The 20,380-nt window shown below is 40.6% G+C and overlaps 3 protein-coding genes and 2 non-coding genes across 6 annotated transcripts; 1 reads left to right on the top strand and 4 right to left on the bottom strand.

Moving 5' to 3' along the window:
* The first annotated feature begins 3,575 nt into the window (after positions 1 to 3,575).
* On the top strand, positions 3,576 to 5,399 carry LOC133921757 (H/ACA ribonucleoprotein complex subunit 3-like protein). Its single transcript, XM_062366764.1, has 4 exons — positions 3,576 to 3,679; positions 3,780 to 3,859; positions 3,951 to 3,993; positions 5,105 to 5,399. The coding sequence occupies exons 2-4, from the start codon at positions 3,806 to 3,808 to the stop codon at positions 5,200 to 5,202; spliced, it is 195 nt and encodes a 64-aa protein (XP_062222748.1). The 5' UTR covers positions 3,576 to 3,679; positions 3,780 to 3,805; the 3' UTR covers positions 5,203 to 5,399.
* Positions 5,400 to 7,498: 2,099 nt separating this feature from the next.
* On the bottom strand, positions 7,499 to 12,398 carry LOC133921756 (glutaredoxin-like). Of its 2 annotated transcripts, none has more exons than XM_062366761.1 (4): positions 12,121 to 12,398; positions 9,153 to 9,277; positions 8,026 to 8,124; positions 7,499 to 7,833 (listed from the first exon to the last, which is right to left on the bottom strand). In XM_062366761.1, the coding sequence occupies exons 1-4, from the start codon at positions 12,270 to 12,272 to the stop codon at positions 7,748 to 7,750; spliced, it is 462 nt and encodes a 153-aa protein (XP_062222745.1). In that variant the 5' UTR covers positions 12,273 to 12,398; the 3' UTR covers positions 7,499 to 7,747. The 2 variants fall into 2 exon arrangements, with proteins under 2 accessions (XP_062222745.1, XP_062222746.1); XM_062366762.1 differs by having other exon boundaries at positions 7,504 to 7,833; positions 9,153 to 9,241; positions 12,121 to 12,381.
* A 3,579-nt stretch (positions 12,399 to 15,977) lies between these two features.
* On the bottom strand, positions 15,978 to 16,123 carry LOC133923299 (small nucleolar RNA snoR136). The gene has a single exon (XR_009910561.1). It is a non-coding gene; the product is annotated as a small nucleolar RNA snoR136 (small nucleolar RNA).
* Positions 16,124 to 16,194: 71 nt separating this feature from the next.
* Positions 16,195 to 16,280, bottom strand: LOC133923307 (small nucleolar RNA SNORD25). The gene has a single exon (XR_009910568.1). It is a non-coding gene; the product is annotated as a small nucleolar RNA SNORD25 (small nucleolar RNA).
* Positions 16,281 to 17,327: 1,047 nt separating this feature from the next.
* LOC133921758 (uncharacterized) lies at positions 17,328 to 20,161 on the bottom strand. Its single transcript, XM_062366765.1, has 4 exons — positions 20,048 to 20,161; positions 19,768 to 19,963; positions 18,148 to 18,212; positions 17,328 to 17,672 (listed from the first exon to the last, which is right to left on the bottom strand). The coding sequence occupies exons 2-4, from the start codon at positions 19,913 to 19,915 to the stop codon at positions 17,583 to 17,585; spliced, it is 303 nt and encodes a 100-aa protein (XP_062222749.1). The 5' UTR covers positions 19,916 to 19,963; positions 20,048 to 20,161; the 3' UTR covers positions 17,328 to 17,582.
* Between the last annotated feature and the right edge of the window lie 219 nt (positions 20,162 to 20,380).

Genomic DNA, 20,380 nt, shown 5'->3' on the forward strand with positions numbered 1-20,380 from the left:
CGGAGTTCGGTAGATTGACGAGGTAGTTGCAGATCGTCATAGAAGGTAGGATCTGCAATCGTGCTTTATGGTGGTTTTTCGACAAATGGTCGTTGGTGTGTCATATTCGGGTTTTCGTTCCAGCAAAGTTATATTGGTTTTTAGATTAGTTTTTCTTATAAACTGGATCAATACTTTTCTTTTAAGATAAAATCAGCAGAGCTCATGCCGTCGTTTCGAAAAAAAAAATCCATCAAAAAACTTTCATAAAAATGAGCAAATTTTAGGGTTTTTTGAGGAAGAGCTATTCCAGTTATTATTATAACAAATCCAATTATTATAATAAAACTATTAGAAAAAACGCACCTTTAGAATGAGTTCTACAAAATCACACTTTGTTTTGTATGTTATTTCACAAAACCATACTTGCATCACACCAATTGGGTCTAAGAAATTGCGTCAGCTTATCTAAACATTGAAACTAAGATGGTGTTTGGTTCCTTGTTTTGTAACGTGATCCAATTACGGAGCCTAAGAGGTACCGATAAACATTTTGTTCACTGGGTCCGTTATTGCTTACCAGGAAATGGGATACCGGCGCTATACAAATTCGATCCCACTCCAAATTGACTGGTATCACGTTACAATATCATTCGTGTCTTCCTCGCTCCAGACTGGTCACTGGTAGCGCCGCTGTACGCTCGTCCTCCTCCTTGCCCCCACGCCCACCCACCTCACCGGAGCCAGGAAGCACGGCTCACGTGGAGAGTAAGACTAGCCACATACCAGACCGTCACACGTCTCCTTTTGGCCATCGCGCATCCCCGTCTGGCCCCGCCCACCGGCTTAGCACAAGCGACTCTGCTTATGCTTTGGATCATTCAAAATGGGCATTGTATGCTAATTGTGCTGGACTGCTTGAGGTTTTCTTTTTTGCCTCGCCCAACGCATAGCCAAAAGTTTTCTTTATCCTCCAGTCTACAGCCCAGACCTGAGACCTCTCTGAGTCTCATGGCAGTCGGTGCTTTCCTTCCAATTACTTCCTAAATCTGGCCATGTAGTATTAGTACATGGAGGTCCAAGGGCTTGGCGGCAAAGATCCAGTGCTTGAGCCCATCATGAGCACGGCGGCGAAAGGATCTAAGGAGGAGGACGAAAGGAGGAGGCGCACGCACGTCGCCATCCACTTCACTCTTGACAAGCTCCATGCGGCGACGTCGCTTGCCTTGTCTTCATGAGTCGAGGAGCTCCCCTTTGCAAGGACATGATCAAATTGATTTGGATTGATGTGTAAATTAACAGTGTTATTACGGTATCTGATAACGTTACATTTAAAACCAAACAAAGAATGTAATCACCCATCCCACCTTTCATTCCCCTATAATCTGATTTCATTTACATTACTTTTACTACTCCTTAAACCAAACACTAGCTAAGTATACATGCCCGGGACATGGAAATTAAAACTCCCAAGAATTTTGTTAGAATCTTGTACGACTACTGCACTATTGGTAAAGCCTATACCTCCTTCAATCATTTTGCTACCTTGCTAGCACTTATCCTCTGCAGCTTGTCCCCGGTCCTCCGTCGTGTGTTGTGTCCTTGTTGGACTGTATCACTGTATTCACGTCGCATGCGTCGCTGCCCCAGTCCCGCTCTACCAAACTGCACTATGGTTGTCAAGGTGCCACCCACCACCCTTCTTCAAAACCGCGGCAATACTATCGTCATAGGTGTCTCTTTTGCTCAACTAGATCATCTCCAGTAGCTATATTAAATTTTCATCTTAAAAACACTATTACAGCATCCTCTATCACTATTACAGTATCCTTTATTTTTTCATCTCCAGCAGCTACCCCATTTCCTACCTTCTACTCCTCTTTTTCTCTCTCCGGGCCCGCTGTCAGCCTCTGTGAACAGTGTGTGCTACAGCTGCTACAGTACCCGACGCGGTTTTTGCCTCTGGGCCCACTGTCAACCCCTGTGAGCAGTGTTGCTACAGTGATACGCGCTGCTACAGTAGCCCGCAAAAAAATACAGGACCACTCTTTCTCGCAACACTGTAGCACACTTTTGCACTGTAGCACTAGATGAGGCATCTGCTGGAGTGCAATTTCCAGTGCTACAGTATTCGCGGAGTATTGTAGCGCTGGATAAGGAACTAACAGTGTTGCACCAAGCAACTCATTTGAATTCATGTTTAGGATTGCTTCATGACGTCTGCGTCAATGAGCGCTAGTTCGATAGATTCTCCTCGCATTTTTCATTCATGGTTGTTGTTCATTTCCTGAAATGGTCGCACCAACTATAAGATGAAGCTTTATACACGGGGTCAACAACCATCTGAGTTCAATGCTCATGAAGTCTATGCAACCGGATGAACCAGTTTTTGTTATTTTGGTTGGTATGCTATTGAAATCTTATAAAGGTACAATCCTGTTAGTATCATGTAGTCCAATTGCATGCAATCCGTTATTATACTTGCACAATTTGTAGGTGAACAATCGCTGAGTAGAAATACTGTCGATAGTAATTATCATCTATACTTCTATATAATTCACCGGTTATAGTGGATCTGAACGATCTCCACTGTTCACCTAACTTGAGCAAACAACCACCATGCAAAATTGAACCATGTTTCTCTTTCAAAAACTATATTTAGTCTCATATTATTTGTCTTTCATACCCAGACATCTAATATTTTCCTTCTATATATTCTAAAAATATATTCAATATTTTATTATTTGTTTTATATTTTTTTTTTTCAAATTACTATATATTAAATTGATTGCACGTATATAACATGTGTGCAGTTACTATGTTTCCGAAGTCCATGAGTTTTTAGATAGATATGCTTTTGCAGAGTCCTTTTCTCAGTTTGTTTGCTAGGCTTTTTACCTCAGATTGAACAATCGTCTACCTATGGCGTTACCTCCATGTAACATACCTCTCGATAACTACGGTGCTGTGTTGTAAATAGTAATATCCCCATCCTTCTCGAAAAAGACGTGTGCTCTTTATGTAATATGTAACGCTGGTCTCTGATGAACAACTAGATCATAGTCCCTATGGTATCTAGCGAATCTGTTATGATCTTTATGTAATATGTACAGGTCAGTTTGTACTGAACAACTAAGCTCTCTTATCCTATCAAGCGTCACTTCTCCCAAATTTGTTTCATACGTCGACCTTTTCACATGGCCCTTGTTTGCTAATGGCGCGCCCCCAGTTTGCACTAGTCCACACTAAACAATCTTCGTTCATCGGCTGCTCAATATTTACCTGGGAAAAATCAGTCCGCAGGCGCACCACAGAAAATCCAGGCAACATTCAGCATCAACGACACTGAGGCCATATTTATTTTTATTTTTTATTCTAATTATAGATTCTAGCTTAAAAACAAAAGTAAAAATAAATAATCAAAATATAAAAACTTATTTTTATAATCTAAAAATCAAATTATACTATAAAATTCTACTATTTACAATCTAATAAGAATAAACTTACATAAATTATACAAATTAAAATAAATTCTTATAATCTAAAACTAAATTGTCGGCTACGCAGCCCAAAAATACACGAAGCCCAGCCCACCTCCCCTGGGGAACCCTCTGATACCCTCGTCCCCCATAAACCCTAGCCGCCAAGTACCGTAGTGCTTCCCTCCCGCCTCCACTCCGCGCCTCCGCCGAACCTACAGGTAACTGCGCTCTCCCCTCCCGCACACCACCTGCTTTCGATAGCTGCGATTCTTGGCGATCCCGGGAGTAATTCCTCTTCCTTCTCGTCGGATTTATCAGGGCTGATCCCTGCACGTCGATCCAAGATGTATCTCCAGTGCTACATCAACGAGAAGGGGGACAAGGTTTACACCACCAAGGTTGTATGAGCTTGCGCTTAATCTTGGCTGATTAGTTGATGATTTGAGGTGTTAGCCTATGCTGAAGTGTGTACCTTGTTCTTGCCTGCAGAAGGAGTCGCCTCTCGGGGTGCCGACGCAGTCTGCTCACCCGGGTACGCTCCCTTGGTTCACCTGAGATCCTTTTGTCTGCCGTTATCTTACCTGTAAATAAGTGCCTGTTTGTTTGAACGCAGTAGCAGGGTAGCTTCCTTGTGCTGTGAACAATGATACAGTCACCGTACCTGATTAATGTGCAGCGCCACTCTTTTTGGTTCAGTACTGTGATTACTTAATTTTTAGCGAGTAGGCATGTCCGTTATATCTTCGTAGATTTTAGGATTTAATGTGCGTTGTATATCCTTTTGGAGAACTTGTACATATTTCGTTGTTGGTCTTGATGTTTTACTAGCCTAAACGTTTTGCAACCAGAAAGGCATGAGTTCTGTTAATTGTGCCACGAAGATCGCTACGTGCCTAGGCATTGTGTAATTGTTGTTTTGGCTTTATTGGCCTTATTTTTGTATTGTTTTTGGGTGTGTTACCAGTTTGGAGTGATTGCTTGCTTGCACCGGTTCACATTTAATTGTTTATCCTTCTTTCTCATGTAGTACTGGTGTTATAAGATGCCAAGCACATAGATTCACATTTTATTATTTTTTTATCTGAATCAATCTTATTCCCCATGGCAAGGATATAATGCCCTCTGTTAAGTTATTTGTGTTGTTTATCCAAGAATATGTTATGACTTCAATTTCTTTTGAAATAAGGATTCTTGTAATATCGAGCACAGGAATAAGACATTGCTTAGGCCTTTCTTGAGGACTGGGTTGCAGTGGTGGTACCTGTCTGTATAAAATTACAAATCATTCTTTCTTTTTGGGTGATGAATCCTTTGCTTTTATATGATCTCCATATAACAATCCAGTGAGCTTAATATGAGCACTATTTGCCAGATTAGAGCTTCCTCCTGTTATATATTCCCGGTATGAACATAGTGTAGAGAGATTAAACCTATTTTAGTTTTCTTGAGTTGAACACTTGTATTGTTGATTTGTATGTACGAATAAGATGTAATCTCAGATGTCAGAACTATCGCGTGCTGAAGTGAAACTTGGAATTTTGTTATTTTTCACGGTTGCATTTGTGGTTTCAATTGTTTGCCCTCATGTGCCTTTCTTGCACGATGAAGTACTGAATTTGTTACTTGCCGTGCTGCCCATGCAGCTCGCTTCTCTCCGGATGACAAGTACTCTCGCCAGCGGTACCTCTTGAAGAAGAGATTTGGACTGCTTCCAACGCAAAAGCCAGCACCGAAGTATTGAAGTTTCAACTCTGCCCAACCATGTATCTTCAGGAGAGAACCGTCTATTCACTGTTTGTTGGTTGGAATGTAGATTACCTATCTGAGAACCAGCTATTTCAGTAGCACGGTCAAACACAGGATGTAATCCTATGCTATTAACTGATCATGCTGTTTACTATTATGTACTCAGTATGTGACCAAATCATTGAGCCTTCATCATTTGTTCTTGGTTGTTGACCGTCTTTCCTGTGCCACCAGAAGTTCAGGACAGCCGACAGCCTTTCCTGATGATTAGTTGAACAGACGACGCGGCTATCGTTCGGAATCACTAGAAGCAGAGTGGAAACTGGGAACAGCCTCTTTTTGTTGGCTTTGGACTCCAAAGGCCTCTAAACAGTAACGGGAGTGTTCCGGGGCTTCCCACTGGCGCTGGTGGGTGAAATCTCTAGAAGTCTAGTCCTAAAACCTTGATCTCAACATTTGAAATCAACTAGAATTTGAACTCAATGATGCTTGACTCCTTGTTTTACTGATGCTACAAGGTCGATCTTTACTGGTAAAAGTATAAGAATACTCTCATGTCCTCCAAACTTTGTGAATATCATTGTGAAAAAGCCTCAACTCGCGGTGCTGAAAGAGTGAATACCTACGAACTGGTGAACATATTTTCAATCTTCTAAGTTTATAACAGACGAGCATTAATCAACCTGATTCTCCCCTCTCTCCACAAATGGGTTCTCCATTTCTCAAAAAAAGAAAAAAGAAAAAGAAGCAGAAACAGAAAAAAGAAATTGCTCCTCGCTTCATTTTTTGCACAGTCGCTTGAAGGAGTGAGGGCACGGCGGCAGAGAAGTACGATAGCATTGAATGCTATTTTGAACGAATTCTTTAAAACTATTTAATTTTCTCGAATTACCGAGCGTGTTTCCAAAAAACTAAAAAATGTTCAACCTTGTAAAATCAATAATTAATTCATATGAGCTTCAAATCAAGTGAAATAAATTTTATTGGTTTCCATGTAACATGATCTACATGATAAAAGTATTTATACTTATAAAAAAATAAATATTTTTTGTGGAAAATGTATTTTCTAAACCTAGTTAAATGCATAGTTGATTTTTCTAATCCAAAAAAATCATAAAACCAATTTTGTTATTCTTCTTACATGATCATATGTCTTTCAAAAATACATGAACTCATGAAATAGTTATTATAACATGCATTATTATGTAAATTTGTTGCAACTAGATAATTCATAACTCACTCATCACACCTCCAAAATTAATGAAACGACTTTTATTAGTTTACTTATACTATGCTTTATGTAGAAAAATAATTGTAGACATGAAAAAGTTAATTACAGTGTTGTTTCTTAACATGTTCACTTTATACTTGTGAACTTTGTAAAAAATATGGAACATTAATAAAACTTTAAATGAAGTGAAACCAATTTTAAAGATCCTCTTAAGATATTTTCTACACATAAAAATATATGTTTACATGTTAAACTTTTTCTTAATATGATGGGTCAAATCATCTTGTTCATACGACCCATTTTAGTTTTTTTTTTCAAACTTTCTTTCCATAAAATATGATAAAAACGATATTTTTTGAAATTTTTTCACAGAAGGTCTTAGAATTATCTCTATTATTTTTAGATTTTTTTGTGATTTTTTTGTATTTTGTTTTATTTTTAAAATTTTGAATTCAAATTAAAAAATCAGTCAAAATTATAATACGGTGAGAACTAAATTAACCGAATATCACGAATACTGAGCAGTTTCCAACGAATTTTCAAATCCGGTGTGGTGGCGCGGGGCCCTCCGCCTCTTTTCGCTGCCTGATCGCCTTTCGTCGTGTGTTTTCAGCCCTTTTCTCTTGTTTGACGATTCAAAAGTGGTTGTGCAGACCTCGGCAGCGAATCAGCATTCAGCAATGGGCCAGAAGCGGAAACGATGTTGTGATTGGGTCAGCTCTCGTGTCGTATCAAAGCCATTGCTTCGCGTATGGCTCCCTCCCGAACTGTACTACTAGCACTACTAATCCGGAAATGTGGCTAGCGTTACAATTCAACAGAGTAAAACTGATTACGTGTGGGCTCTTAGTTACTCAAAACACGGCCCTCAGAAACATCCTCACAGGGAATCTGGATAGGGCGATTGTCTGAGTGGCTCTCGGGGTCTCTTTCACTCCCTACGTTAACATGGCATCAGAAATTTCTTAAACTTACCATTTGAATCTGTAAGTGTATGAATGCTATAGGCTTGCACTCTTCCAGTGCCTAGAGAGCAATACCAATTCATATCTCACACCACCGTAAATTTTAATGACACAAATCACGCGACACACTTTACTGATATGTAAAGAGTCATACACATTGAGCTAGCAGTACAGATGATTTGCAGAGAGGCTTAACAGCTGCCCCAAGCTACAAATACAGTCAACACCAAGAGGTTTTTTCAGACGGTGAAACCGTTTATTCATCCTAATTTTCACGACAGAAGCACATTACAGTTACTTGCACAAAGCCACTAAACGAGCAGAACCACACTATAGAGCATTATCTACATAGAAGGATTGGCACTGGCAATTGCTCCAGCCACCGTCAGCAGAGGCACCAACTTCCCACCGTTGTGCATCGCCATGGTATCTGCTCAAAAGGCATCAGTACGAACCAAAGTTCAGATGCAAATGAGCAAGACTTCATTCAAGCTAAAATGCGGTGCGCGAAAAGAAAAATACAGTGTGACTGATCAATAAGACAGCAACGAAGTGAATGCAACTTTTGTTTTCTTGCAAATTAGAACGAAAATAACAGAATACAGAGAAGGTAACGACTCACCGTCACAGCCACCAACACGTTCCCCTTTAATGAAGACGTTGGGAACAGTTCTCTGCCCAGTCCATTCGGCAAGAGCTGTCTGCAACTCTGATCCATCACCTTCATAAAAACGATCAAAACGAGCTAGTTCAGTACCCTTATGCATGCTTATAATATGTGATGAACAGAGTAGTTGGGACACGTTAAAAATTGCCTGTGTAATGTTCACAGTGAGCAGTCACATACTCACATTCACAGATTCACACACTTGTTCCATTTACTTTCAACACTTAATTGTTAGGGTTAATGATTTAGTGAATCATGCAAGGAGCAAATATTTTTTAGTGTTTTATTTTGACAATTCAATCAAATACTCTGAAATAAGAATTCAATCCAATACTACAACTACAGACCAAACAAGATTTGCAGGACTGCACTGCACCTCTAATTTGATTGAATAAAAATGTACTCTGTTTTATTGTAGATATCATTTTCCAGTCACTTTCAGCATCCAAATTTGATTACAACCATTTTTGTAGCCAATGCTATAAAATCATCAAAATTTACTCTACAACATTCAAAAGTCGGTGTAGCTCACTTTACACAATATCTCGTTGAGTTGATGAGCTAATCAGTTTACCATTGGTTTCTAAAACCATCATTATTAGACATCACAAGACTTACATTCCCCTAGCTCCTTTTATGTGACTTTAGAACCAAACTATGTCAGTCATTTGGACAGAAGAAAAAACATATTGCATTAACAAACTCTTCACATGTGACTAAAACAGTTAAACACTACTTAAAGTGATTAACATAAGAAAAAAATACATTAGGCCATCTCCAACAATCTATATCAGCTAGCTGTAAAGATCTATACATCATATTTTTGTCTATGTAGAGAAGAGTTAACGAGAGAAGAGAGAAAAACTAGCTACTAACGGTCAGTCAGATTAGAGTACATTCCAGGATACATGCAAATTTTTAATACCTTATTACATGTGGATCTGCATTAAATTAGAAGGAAACAATATATCTAGTGTCATTAGAAGGGTTATCTATTGTGTTATCTATAGATGATATGAATAATTTTATAGCTAGTGATTAACTATGTTATTGAAGACGCTCTTAAAATGAATTTCACTTACTTTCCACATCCAATTCAACAGCCTTGTAACTCGCCCCCAGTTGTGCCAGCAATTGCTTCACTCGGGTGCAGAAAGGACAATAAGTCTTGCTGTGGCCAATAAAAATTAAAGACCAATATAAGTCTCTACAAAATTTCAGGCAAACAGCATAAGAATAAAGATCAATATAATTCGGTTCTTTCAGTTACATATCAACTTTCACATTGGGAACTATAAAAAGAACAGCAAATTATTTTTTTCTATCTTCATTTTCCACACTAAATGCATAAAATGGATGGAAAATGATTGAGCGTGTCTTATCTAATTACTTTTGAAAATGATTGAGCGTGTCTTATCTAGTTACTTTTATTGGCAAGAACGAGAACATTAGGACTTAGGAGGGACACGAGCAGAAAGCATTGTCAGCATCCTATCTATAATTAGTAATTTCAACATGACTCCTCGCCAATTTGAACATGTTTATAGGATCGAGATAGACGATTAGAGAGAAGATGAATAGGCATCTTACAGGTTTCTTGAAAAATAGATGATCTACTTATTGTTCACCCAACGCTTTCAAAAACACACAAACCAAAGCATAAACTTTAGAGAGACAAACCAATAAAGAAAATTCTAAAGTAACATGACTCCACGGATATAATATGAACCATAGGTTCTATTCAAGACCACTCTATGTGTCTTTGTGCAAAAGCTTTAATCTTAAATGAAGATCAAAGCAAAAAGACAGTCACCAAAGAAGCAACTCTACAAATTGATAATCTAAAGGTAAGAGGATTCAAGACCCTCTCAAATACATGAGCATATGGATGTTTATGCCTCTAGCAACAAGAAAAATTACTTCACAAATGTGAAAAAACTCCTGCTCAAAAGGAAAACAAAATCACAATCAAAAAAGAAAAACTTGCAAATTTGCAAGGAACCAACAGAGAGAGAGATTAGAAGGAGAGAAATTCAAGAATATGAAACATAAACTTTATTATAAAAGAGGTCAGTCCTATTTTAGACGAATTACAAAATTGTTTCTCTCACAAAAGTTTTAGCCTATTACAAAGACTAGTCATATCCTCTCCTCTCCTCCAAAACATATCACTAGGCTCTCAAATGGCTGGCTCACCCTCTCTCTATAGTCCCACCCCTCTATTTATAGATCTAGAAAAGTGGCTTAGTCCTTAAGTTTCATTGTTCCCAAAATACTCTTTACCGGTAATGCACTCTTACCCACTACCGGGTCATTTTAGTCTATTTTTCGTTTCGTCCATCGAACAGTCATAACTTCTTCACGACTTAGCTTCGCCTGGACACAAACTTTGCAATGATGCCACATGACCCTCTAGTCATCCTACGATTTTGTGGCCAAACCGTGAAATCCTAGTACGCTTTTCAAAACATGACTAGTTACCACTTGCTTTGCCTCAAGCAGGTACTTTGATGTCAACGCTTTTACTCCATCTTGCGATTTTGATCCCTAGCAAGTCTCTCCCGCTCCCAATCCCTTGGACCGCATTATCACTTGCACTGATGTTCCTTTCGTTTGACTTTGTCAACACGTCATTTTCATCCTTCTACATTCATGCTTTGCTTGATCTCCATGTGTACCGCTGGATCACCCTTAACTCCGTCTGGCCTCCTTGATCGTCTGGCACCAAGCCTCCCGCTTGGCCTCGATCATCCCGCCATCAATCGTCAAGTTGTATTTATCACCTACACACTATGAAACAAACAAACATGTTTCTCCCACTCTAAAACCATCTCTATGTTAGCTCAAAATAAAAATCCTCAAATAAAAGTACATCATACAAAAATCTGAACACCAGATATTACGATGTGTTTTGCTTCTGAACACCGAACCATCCAGTGAGTTCAACTTCACTTACGTAAAAAAATTTGTTCTCTGTAAGAAAAACTCTGGTGAGATGCTCCGATAAACTCATGTCCATCACTGGATCCTTCGGTCAGTTCACATGCACCAGAACTCTCATTTACAATCTCTCTGCAAGAATTTGTCCGGTGAATAGTCTAGTGTGCACAAGGTATAAGCACTGGACCATCCGGTACCTTCATCTTCACCTGACTTACTTCTACATCCTCTCTGCAAGAATTAATCCGGTGACATCACTTGCCCTCACCGGACCAGGCAGCATCTTCCCTTTCTCTCATTTCATCCTACCTGATGAATCGATCCAAAAATCTCATCCGGTACACTACTCCTACTTTTTTTTCTACACAGAAATACTCCGGTGCTCCTTTCACCTTAACACCGGATAATCCGGTGAGTACAAAATCTCAAACACAGAATGATTCGGTGAGGTAATTTTTCCTAGACTCACACCAACTCTATTATACTTTCTAACAATAAATAGCCATAAGCAAAATTATACATAAACACACATACCAAACAAGTTCTACTAAGACCAACGTTGCTCAATGTCCAACGGTATGCTGGGAAGTGTGGGATTTTAATGCCATATAATCCAGATTATAAAACTTGAAGATAATGACAAGTTCTGCGTTAGTACTACTTAAATAATTCTACTGTAGTTGCTTCAGTTTTTTGAGACTTTGACACAATGTAATATGGTGAAGAAAAAGAAGAAATAGAGAAAATGAAAGGAATTTGTTCCCGAGCCAAAGGGCCCACCGTTCACAATAACGATTCGACGAGAGGACATGGAAGATAGAAAGCGGCGTTTCATAAAAAAAAAGAAGAAGAAGAAGAAGATAGGAAGTGGCATCTCTAGTGTTTTTTTTTTCCACCCTCACCGAATTCATCCTGTTTCCTACGCAAAAACTGTCTTTGTTGTTCTAGGCAGAGCTGACTGCAAGGGGGGAAGGAAACGCACGAGTAGAGTAGGAAGTGATCACCTACGTATCCGTTAATCCGTCCCGGATTCACAACCAATCAACGAGACCCAAATCCAACCTTTTACTTGTTCTGATCAGAGAAACAAAGAGAGTAGGCAGGCCAAACCTGAAGACGACGACGGGGGAGGAGGCGACGATCTCCTTGGCCTTCTCGAGCGCCATGGGCGTCTTGCTAGGTTTCGGCCTGCTCGGAGCTGGTGCGCGAGGAAGAGAAGGCTGTGTGATTTTTACGGAACTAGACGAGTGTGTGATTCCCATGCCGAGCCCCGCGCGCCCGGGTGGTGAAGATTTATCGCGGGAACCGGACGGAAACGAGAGATTTTCTTTCTTGTGCCCCTCTTGCCGCGTCGGCTCGTCGTCCACGCCAAGCCCTGACCTCACGGTGTACCGGTCAGCTGCCATCTGCTTCGTCTTTTTCACCGGTCGCGACTGCGACTGGCACGCGCACGATTGAACGCATGCACTCTGGCTCGTATCTTTTGGGACGTGGTTGATTCACGGGCGCACGTTAGGAAGCTAACTAGTAACTTTTTTTTAAGAAAGTCCTCTCTCTATAACTTTTCTTTTTTAAAAGTTCAATTAAAAGTTTTTGGATAAGTTATCAGAAAAATTATCGAGGAAAAATTATAAAAAATTTCAGTACAAACTTTTTTCAATAAAAATTTTCCATAAAATTTTAAATAAAATTCCCAACATAATCCACATGACTAAAAAAAACCCCACCTAAACCTCCCCGCTCCCCTTGTCTAGGCCCGCAGGCCACGCCCCATCCCCATAGGCCGCTTGCTCCCACTACCCGAATCGGACACGAGCGAGCGCTCGTATCAGGTTCCACGTATCATCTTATCACGTTATTTCGGACGGTCGGAATTACTAGAATCTAGTCTGTATCAACATTTGTGCTATATGGAGGAAAGAGAGGGAAGTGAGAACATGGCTCTTGTTAAAAAGATAGTCTATAATAGAAAATAAGATATAATATGTGAATATTAAAACTATGATAAGAAACTTTATAGATACCTCATCATCTTTAATATAATTTATATATAACACCTACACTCTAATAACTAGCAAGCTATCTACTATTAGAGACTATACACCATCGGAGACTAGGGCTGTTAACGAGCTGAGCTTATACGAGCTTGAGCTGTCACACCTCAAAAATCCTAATCTAAATTAAGCAAGTATAATCATTATAGTTTTATGTTTTGCAAATTCCGTCACATGTATATTTATACTTGTGAGCGGAACTAATCTAGGGCTAATTAGAAGTACCCCTAGGTTTTGGAATATAAGAAGAGAAAGAGAAAGGAGAAAAAAAAGAAAAAACAGAGACAAGGTTTTTAGCACAAGACCGCCCCTCATGGTCTGATCGAAGCGTGCTAATGACCGCCAAGGCACAGAAGGTTTTGAGCACGAGACTGCCCCTCATGGTCTGACCGAGACCCCTCGCGATCTAACCGCTAGGGAGCAGTGAGTTTTGGTTTAAATCCCATCGATCGATGTTCACTCCTCTATCTCTTCCATTTCATCCACTTGCTCACTTCACTGAGAGAGAGAGAGAGAGAGAGAGAGAGAGAGAGAGAGAGAGAGAGAGAGAGAGAGAGAGAGAGAGAGAGAGAGAGAGAGATGACCTGACGTCACAAATGGCCAAAGATCGATGGAGAGTACTTCCCCAAATTTCCTGATGAATTCCCTGAGTCCCCCCTCCCCCCCCCTTCTTTCCATTGTCAGAGGTGCTTTTCTCCATCTCAAGCCTAATGCCCACCTCGAGGCCTGACCCGCAAATGGAAGCTTCCCTGAGACGAACGGATCCAATACAAAGCTCCCCTACACCAAGGTGAGCATCCTCCTACCGTTTTTCCATCGTTTTCGAGCTCTAATCGGTCTCCATCTTGATTTGGTCGAGTTCAACTCTAGCTTTAGATCCCGTTCATGGTGTTTCTCGAGTTTGGTCCAGTGCATATTGTCCAAACTACCCTAGAAACACTCCACTAGTGTCGTAGAGCGTTTTGGTACCTTTTGTGTTCGAAGGCATCGCTGGTGACCCCATCGAGGTGGCATCGGCAAGGTCCCATGGTATGACCGCCAATAGAGCCGGTCTAGCCACCAGTGAGACTAAGTCGCTCATATTGACTCCGTAGTCAGGAGTCCGGCCACCATCATGGCTGATTCGACTGGTAGTCCTGGTCTGACCGCTAGTCCTTCAGTCTGACCACCAAACCTACTCAGTACCATTTTCCCCTCTGCTCGATTCCAACGGTCTGACTGCCAGACCCCCGGGATGAGGTTCAAACCTTTCATCTCTTTTGTCGTTGGCTTTCGTTACGAATGATTTTGATACATCACACCTTTCATGTCAATTCACGATCGTGCATCATAAGCATATTTTTCCCCTCATTCGTTGGTTTATTCGATGCATTCTTGTTTGTTTAGAGAGTGACGCACCAACGGTTTGCGTGGACGAAGCTGACACCAAACCGGAATTCGTGAGCGAAGCGGCGGAGTAACCAGACAAGCATCTAAGCATATTCTACCTTATACTTTATATCATGTGATGTCTAAATTGATAAACTATTACTTTATGTATGTTATGCATGTTAGCGAGTCAGTGTCGGGTTCTATGGGTAGAAACTATATTGATGCATTATTCTTAACTTGACATTGACGATCTCAATTCTTATAACCTAGGAGTAATCATGTTAATGTTTAATTTAAAAGTATCCAATATACTTAGCAATATATAGGTTATCGGTAGATGTCGAGCGGTGGTTCGACTATCATTCACGAGCTTATGGTTTGTTAATGTTCACAAAGTTCATGATGTTGTTGGTTTGTATGAATTGTGGGGATGAGACGAGATGTGAACGATGCTAGGAGTAGGTCGGGAGAGGAACCTGAATGCCAAAGATTGCTTGCATTGATTAAGCATCATCCGTTATTGCAGTTGGATTACCGAGACTACTGAGATTAGATTCTAATTAATCATTGTGGTCATAATTGTGTAAATGATTGTCCTAATAATTAATTAGAATACAATTTAGACGATTTCTCACATAAGCTATTAGGCTCGAGCTCAATAAAAGATAGAATCGAGCTCAAACAAGCTTACGATGACAACTAAGTTTGGGGATATGCTCAAATATATTTGAGTTCAGCTCATCTAAGCTCGATAACAGAAAAAATCTCAAGTAGGTCTTTCTAACTTGATTGTTGTTATGATGTGGTCATCAACATAGGCTTAAGGATGATCTCTTTCGGTCTTTACAAGGTATCCTTAGATCTTAGAGATACGTAAGAAAAATTAATGATATATATACTTGATAATATGGTAAATTCAAATAAAAATTACAATACTTATTAACTCGAGCCTTAAAGTTTAGCTCATTTTGAGGCTTGGCCTTAGCTCGAGTTTAGCTCATTTTGAGGTCTAGCCCTGACTCACGTCTAGAACGAATGAACGAGTAGCTCAGAGCTTTTTTTATCAGCCTTGTGGAGAAAGGCCAGACCGGTGCCTTTGAATCTTAACGATGCAGCTGGTGGGACATGTCACAAGTGGAGCCAAGAGCTAGGAAGGTAGCCCAACAAACCAATTTCATAATGAAGCCCGATCTTGCCCATTTATCCGGCGCTTTCGAATCTTTATGCAGCGTTTGGGCCATGTCACAGGAATGGCGAGGCAGGTAGCCCAACCAATCCATTTCACAATGAAGCCTGGCCTGGCCCATTAATCAAGTGGATTTGGTTAGAAACCGCCTGTTTATGTGTTTGTATTTCTCGTTATCGAGGGCAGTCAGAGATTTTAAGGAATTTGCTTTGTTCGGTTGTCTAATTCAGTCACAATTTGATTTCTGCCTTCGTTCAATTGTGTTTTGGCCATTATCTAGTCGCAACGCACGATGGGGAAATCGCGAGAAATTCTTTTGACAAATCCAGCGCCAATTCAAGTAGAAAAAGATTGACAAGTGTAGTTCCTCGACGTCCGATCGCATCACAACAAATCCGCGCCGGATAGCGAGAGGAACCAATCCCTTTTGCTTCACATTCTTGCCACTGCCCACGAACCATACGGGCTCGCAGGCACAGTTGAATCAAGAGAAGCCAGGCACATCAAACGAGATCTGGAACACCAACACACTAGCAAGCTAGAAGAAACCTAGCAATGGAAGATGGTTGCAAAGACAGCTCAGTCCCTTAGATGTTCTTTGACCATGCGATCATCTCCGCAGGAGTCATTACAGGTCTGTAGGACTCATCACCGTTGTCAGCAAGAACCAAACAAAAAAAACCAAATCTGCAAGACAAGAACTATCGGATTGATGATGTGACGAGGCGATTCATGTATGTAAGAGTCGCCGCGTGCCCCGCGGCGCCAGAAAAGTCCGAGGGCACATGAGGAAGGCGAGCTCAGTATACAACAGGGTGATGTTGCTTCAAGGGAACGAGTCGGCTGGGAACCGATCGGAGACCGATCATCCCAGCGACCAGATGACGAAGCACACGAGAATCGCGAGCTCGAATAAGAAACAAAGCTAATCAAACGAAAGAAAGGAGCAACGAAACCAATTATAATCTAATCAGCAAGACGGCAACGACGAGCTGACGACGAGGAGGAGGAGGCGGCGGCGGCGGTGTTAGCCTGACGCGGAGGGGAAGTGCTTTTATAGCCGCCGCGGTGTTTGCTCGGCTGCTTGGATTCGCCTCAAACCCTAGCAGGCCGAAGGATAGGTGACTGGGCTCTGAGATTGGGGCTGTGGGCCTGCTAAGCAGAATCGGATAAATCCATGATATCCATCTAATAACGGTCTAATCTCTAATATATCATCTAATATGAGAATGAGATATGAGATCTGAATCTATATGTTATTAACATAACAATAACATATAAAGAACATAGCAAGTTATTCATTTCCTAAGTTCAGAATTTTTTTGTTCTTTCAGAACTAGTATTTCTTCTGTAAGTTTTCTTCATCTAGACAAAAAATTATGTAAGTTTTCTGGGACGAGAATCCTAGAAAGCGCACGCCACAATGTGTACTTACATTTCTACGCTACGTTGATACTTGACAGACGATTTCAGCTACATGAACAGCATTACGGTGGATCATGTATACATACATGACTACTAGTTTCGCTGGCATAGAGTATCTGGGTCCTGTTTGGGCTCGTTCTCCCCCAGAACTATCAGATTGTGTAGTGCAGCTGCCGTTCACATCCAATGCCCCACTTCCTTGCATCCCAAAAAATCATGCTTCCACCCGCAACGGCGATGTAGCATCGCTTCAAGCTTAATTCTAGGAGTGAAGACCAAAATTACAAATAGAAAGATTAATCGCTGTGTCTGCGGTACATCTAAAGACCGGAAAACTTCTACATGATTTATTTTATGCTGCGGTATGAAGTTTGCCATTACAATAAAGCTATCTGAGCAGTCCAGATGTAGCTAGGCTGCTGATGCTGCATGCGCCGAAGCCTGAACATGGGCACTCTCGACTACTGAAAACATAACAGCGGTGCTGGACCGGTCCATGTAAAAGGTAAGCAATGAATAGTGCAGCTGAATAAAGATCAGTTCTTGTTTTCAGTAGATTCTGCTGTAGTCGAGGGTGTTGAGGACGCCGTGAGGTCCCTGGCGCATTGTGACACATATGGCTTCAACTGCAGTCATTCACACAAGAAATTTGTTAGTCATAACTGATGAGAAAAGGTAGGAAAAGATTATGACTCCACATCTTTGCAACATAAGAGCCCTTCCAGCCCTGAAGTCATCATTGCTACAGTAATAAATTTCATAACACTCAACTTACTCTACAACGAAGTAAGACATGGCACGTCATTTCAATCATATTTCATTAGTCACCATAAAACATCTGTTGGAAATATCTATTATGTCCGTGGTGAGGTTCTTTTGTGTATTATTATGTTTCTATTTCTTTGGCATTTTTAACCACTTTCTTATTTTCCCAGGTTCACATTTTTCACCTACATTGGGCCACTGGTGCTCAAGTTCCTAGTGCTAAAAATAATTAAAATATTTTAAAATTCCACCCAGCAATAATTTTGACACTTGATATTTAACTTGAGCATGCTAGTTAAGTCTGTAAAGTGTGAATCTAGAAATATATGCCAATACCTTGAAATCAGTCAAGTCAGGCACCACAAATCTTGGCAACTTTTCATCAACAATCACATATCCACCTGCAAAAGTGTAGAACTAGATGACTTAGTCTATTTTCAGCTCGGTCAGCTCATTCAGTTGTTGTAACAGTCCTAGTCTAACACCCTTCTTTCTAGTGATCGTAGCTAGCAATTAGGCATTCAGTTAGCTCGGCTAATGGTTGTACATTGTGTATATATACACGATGAGATGAGTAATACAGAATCATTCCATCGCAAACCTTCTTAAAAAAGCATGCAAACTTTTAAGATAACGTCCAAAAAGGCATGCCAGTAAAATTCTTTTATTCGCACAAGTGAGACAGGATTGAATGGAACTAAAATCATGCGACTAGTCTCATACATAAAACTGAACAATTATAGTATGAAAGTGAATTGAGATGTTGATTGAATCAATTAAAATCAAGAATGTAGTGGAGAAAATGACTGCTCACAGGAGCTCTACATGTAAAACAAAATCAAACTACACCATGGAGGTTAAGAACTATACATGATATGAGGCTCAAACAAGCAAAGACACTGACATCTATGAGACCGTAAGTCACATATACTGATCTACATATCAAAAGACGAAGAGGAAGGTAAAAAGTAACAGGTGTATGTAAATGAAGAATGGACTTGAAAAATGTAATATAACTATATGAAAGGCAAAGATTTTGCTGATTCCCCATTTTATCTAGTGCATATCTATATCCAGTTCGTTTGGCTTAAAACAATGCTATGTTTCAGCTGACATCAGTATGTCATTTTCAGTGAACAGCCTTATGCTTGTCAGGTACTAAGTCAGCTACCACTGATCCAGATTTCCTTCAAATGCAAATCATGTAATCCAAAATCACCTTGTATGCATGAATTGATGTTGGATATCCATTAATTCTCTTTCTCAGGGTGATAACAGATAAGGCCGTCTGCACGCCCCTGATATAAATAAGTTGAATTCGACACCACATTATTTGCTCTTCTTGGTATTGCCTTTCTAGCGGTTTGAATGAAGTTTACTAAAGAACTTTTTGTGTTATGTAGCATGGTTATATACAATATCAACTGAACATGAAATACAATATAATGAGATCACGGTATATGACCAGAGAGCACTTAGATCGAAGCCTGTGTTTTAAGGGGAAATGCATTCAGTGTGTGTTATTCACTAAAACCCATGGTCCCGTAAGTTCGGGAACTCAGATTTATTTCCGTTATTGCATATTAATATTTTATACAGTAGAAATATTATGTTACAATATCGATGTCAGCCATTGTCAGAAACATGTGCTTGTTTCATTCCTACTCGACTGTCTCGGTACAATTTTCTTCATGTTTGATTTACTGTAAACAGCATTACTCCAAAAGGGGGAAACAGTGTGGAAACTGTCACCATTTCAGTTTTCATCTAAGTTTAGTCTCTATCCCAAGCTGCACTGATAGCATAGTTCATAATCCTACAAATTTCGAATGATAACTATCTCGTAAGGAAGCGACAAGACAAAATGGCGAATCGCAGAACGAAATAGCCTCAACGACAAGCATGGACAACCTGGAACAGCTAGACCGACAATAGATCAGTGAATGGTAATGTTACCTTTGCGGGTGTGGAAACCGGTGGGCTTGCAGTTCTTGCCCTTGTAGTAATCCCGAGGCGCACGCTTGGAGGAGAGGATGTCAAGCGAGGATGTCCGCTTCCGCCGCATCGCCCGCCCGAGCGAGCTCACTATCAGCCCCAGCGGCATCGTCCCAACGCCGCCTCTACCGGCTAACCGCCTTTCTCTCGCTGGCTCCTGCACAACCCAGGAGCGAAAATCAGCACGAACCGGCGGGGATCGCGCTCGGAGGCGAAGGCGGCGCGCGGAGGAGGGGCGTACCGTATCAGCGAAAGGGATCGGAGGCTGGCGGCGGTGCGGTGATGGTAGGGTTTGGGGGGTTTGGAGCTGGAGAGTGGATTGGGATCCAAATCCTCGGAGGGTATTGAGAGGGCATACACTCATGTGGAGTCCGATACTGTAACAATAGTACTGTTTAATATTTTAGGAGAGATGATAATAATGATATTACAACACTAAATCTTATCTATCCATTTACGATGGAATGATTTACAGTTGAGTAAATCAATATGTGTAAAAAAATTCTCGTCCAGAGTGGATTGACCCCACTTTAGCGGTTTAGAGCTGGGGGGTTTGGAGCTCCTCCTTTTCGAG

The sequence above is a fragment of the Phragmites australis genome, chromosome 6, assembly GCF_958298935.1.
Source record: "Phragmites australis chromosome 6, lpPhrAust1.1, whole genome shotgun sequence".
Classification (NCBI taxonomy): Eukaryota; Viridiplantae; Streptophyta; class Magnoliopsida; order Poales; family Poaceae; genus Phragmites; species Phragmites australis.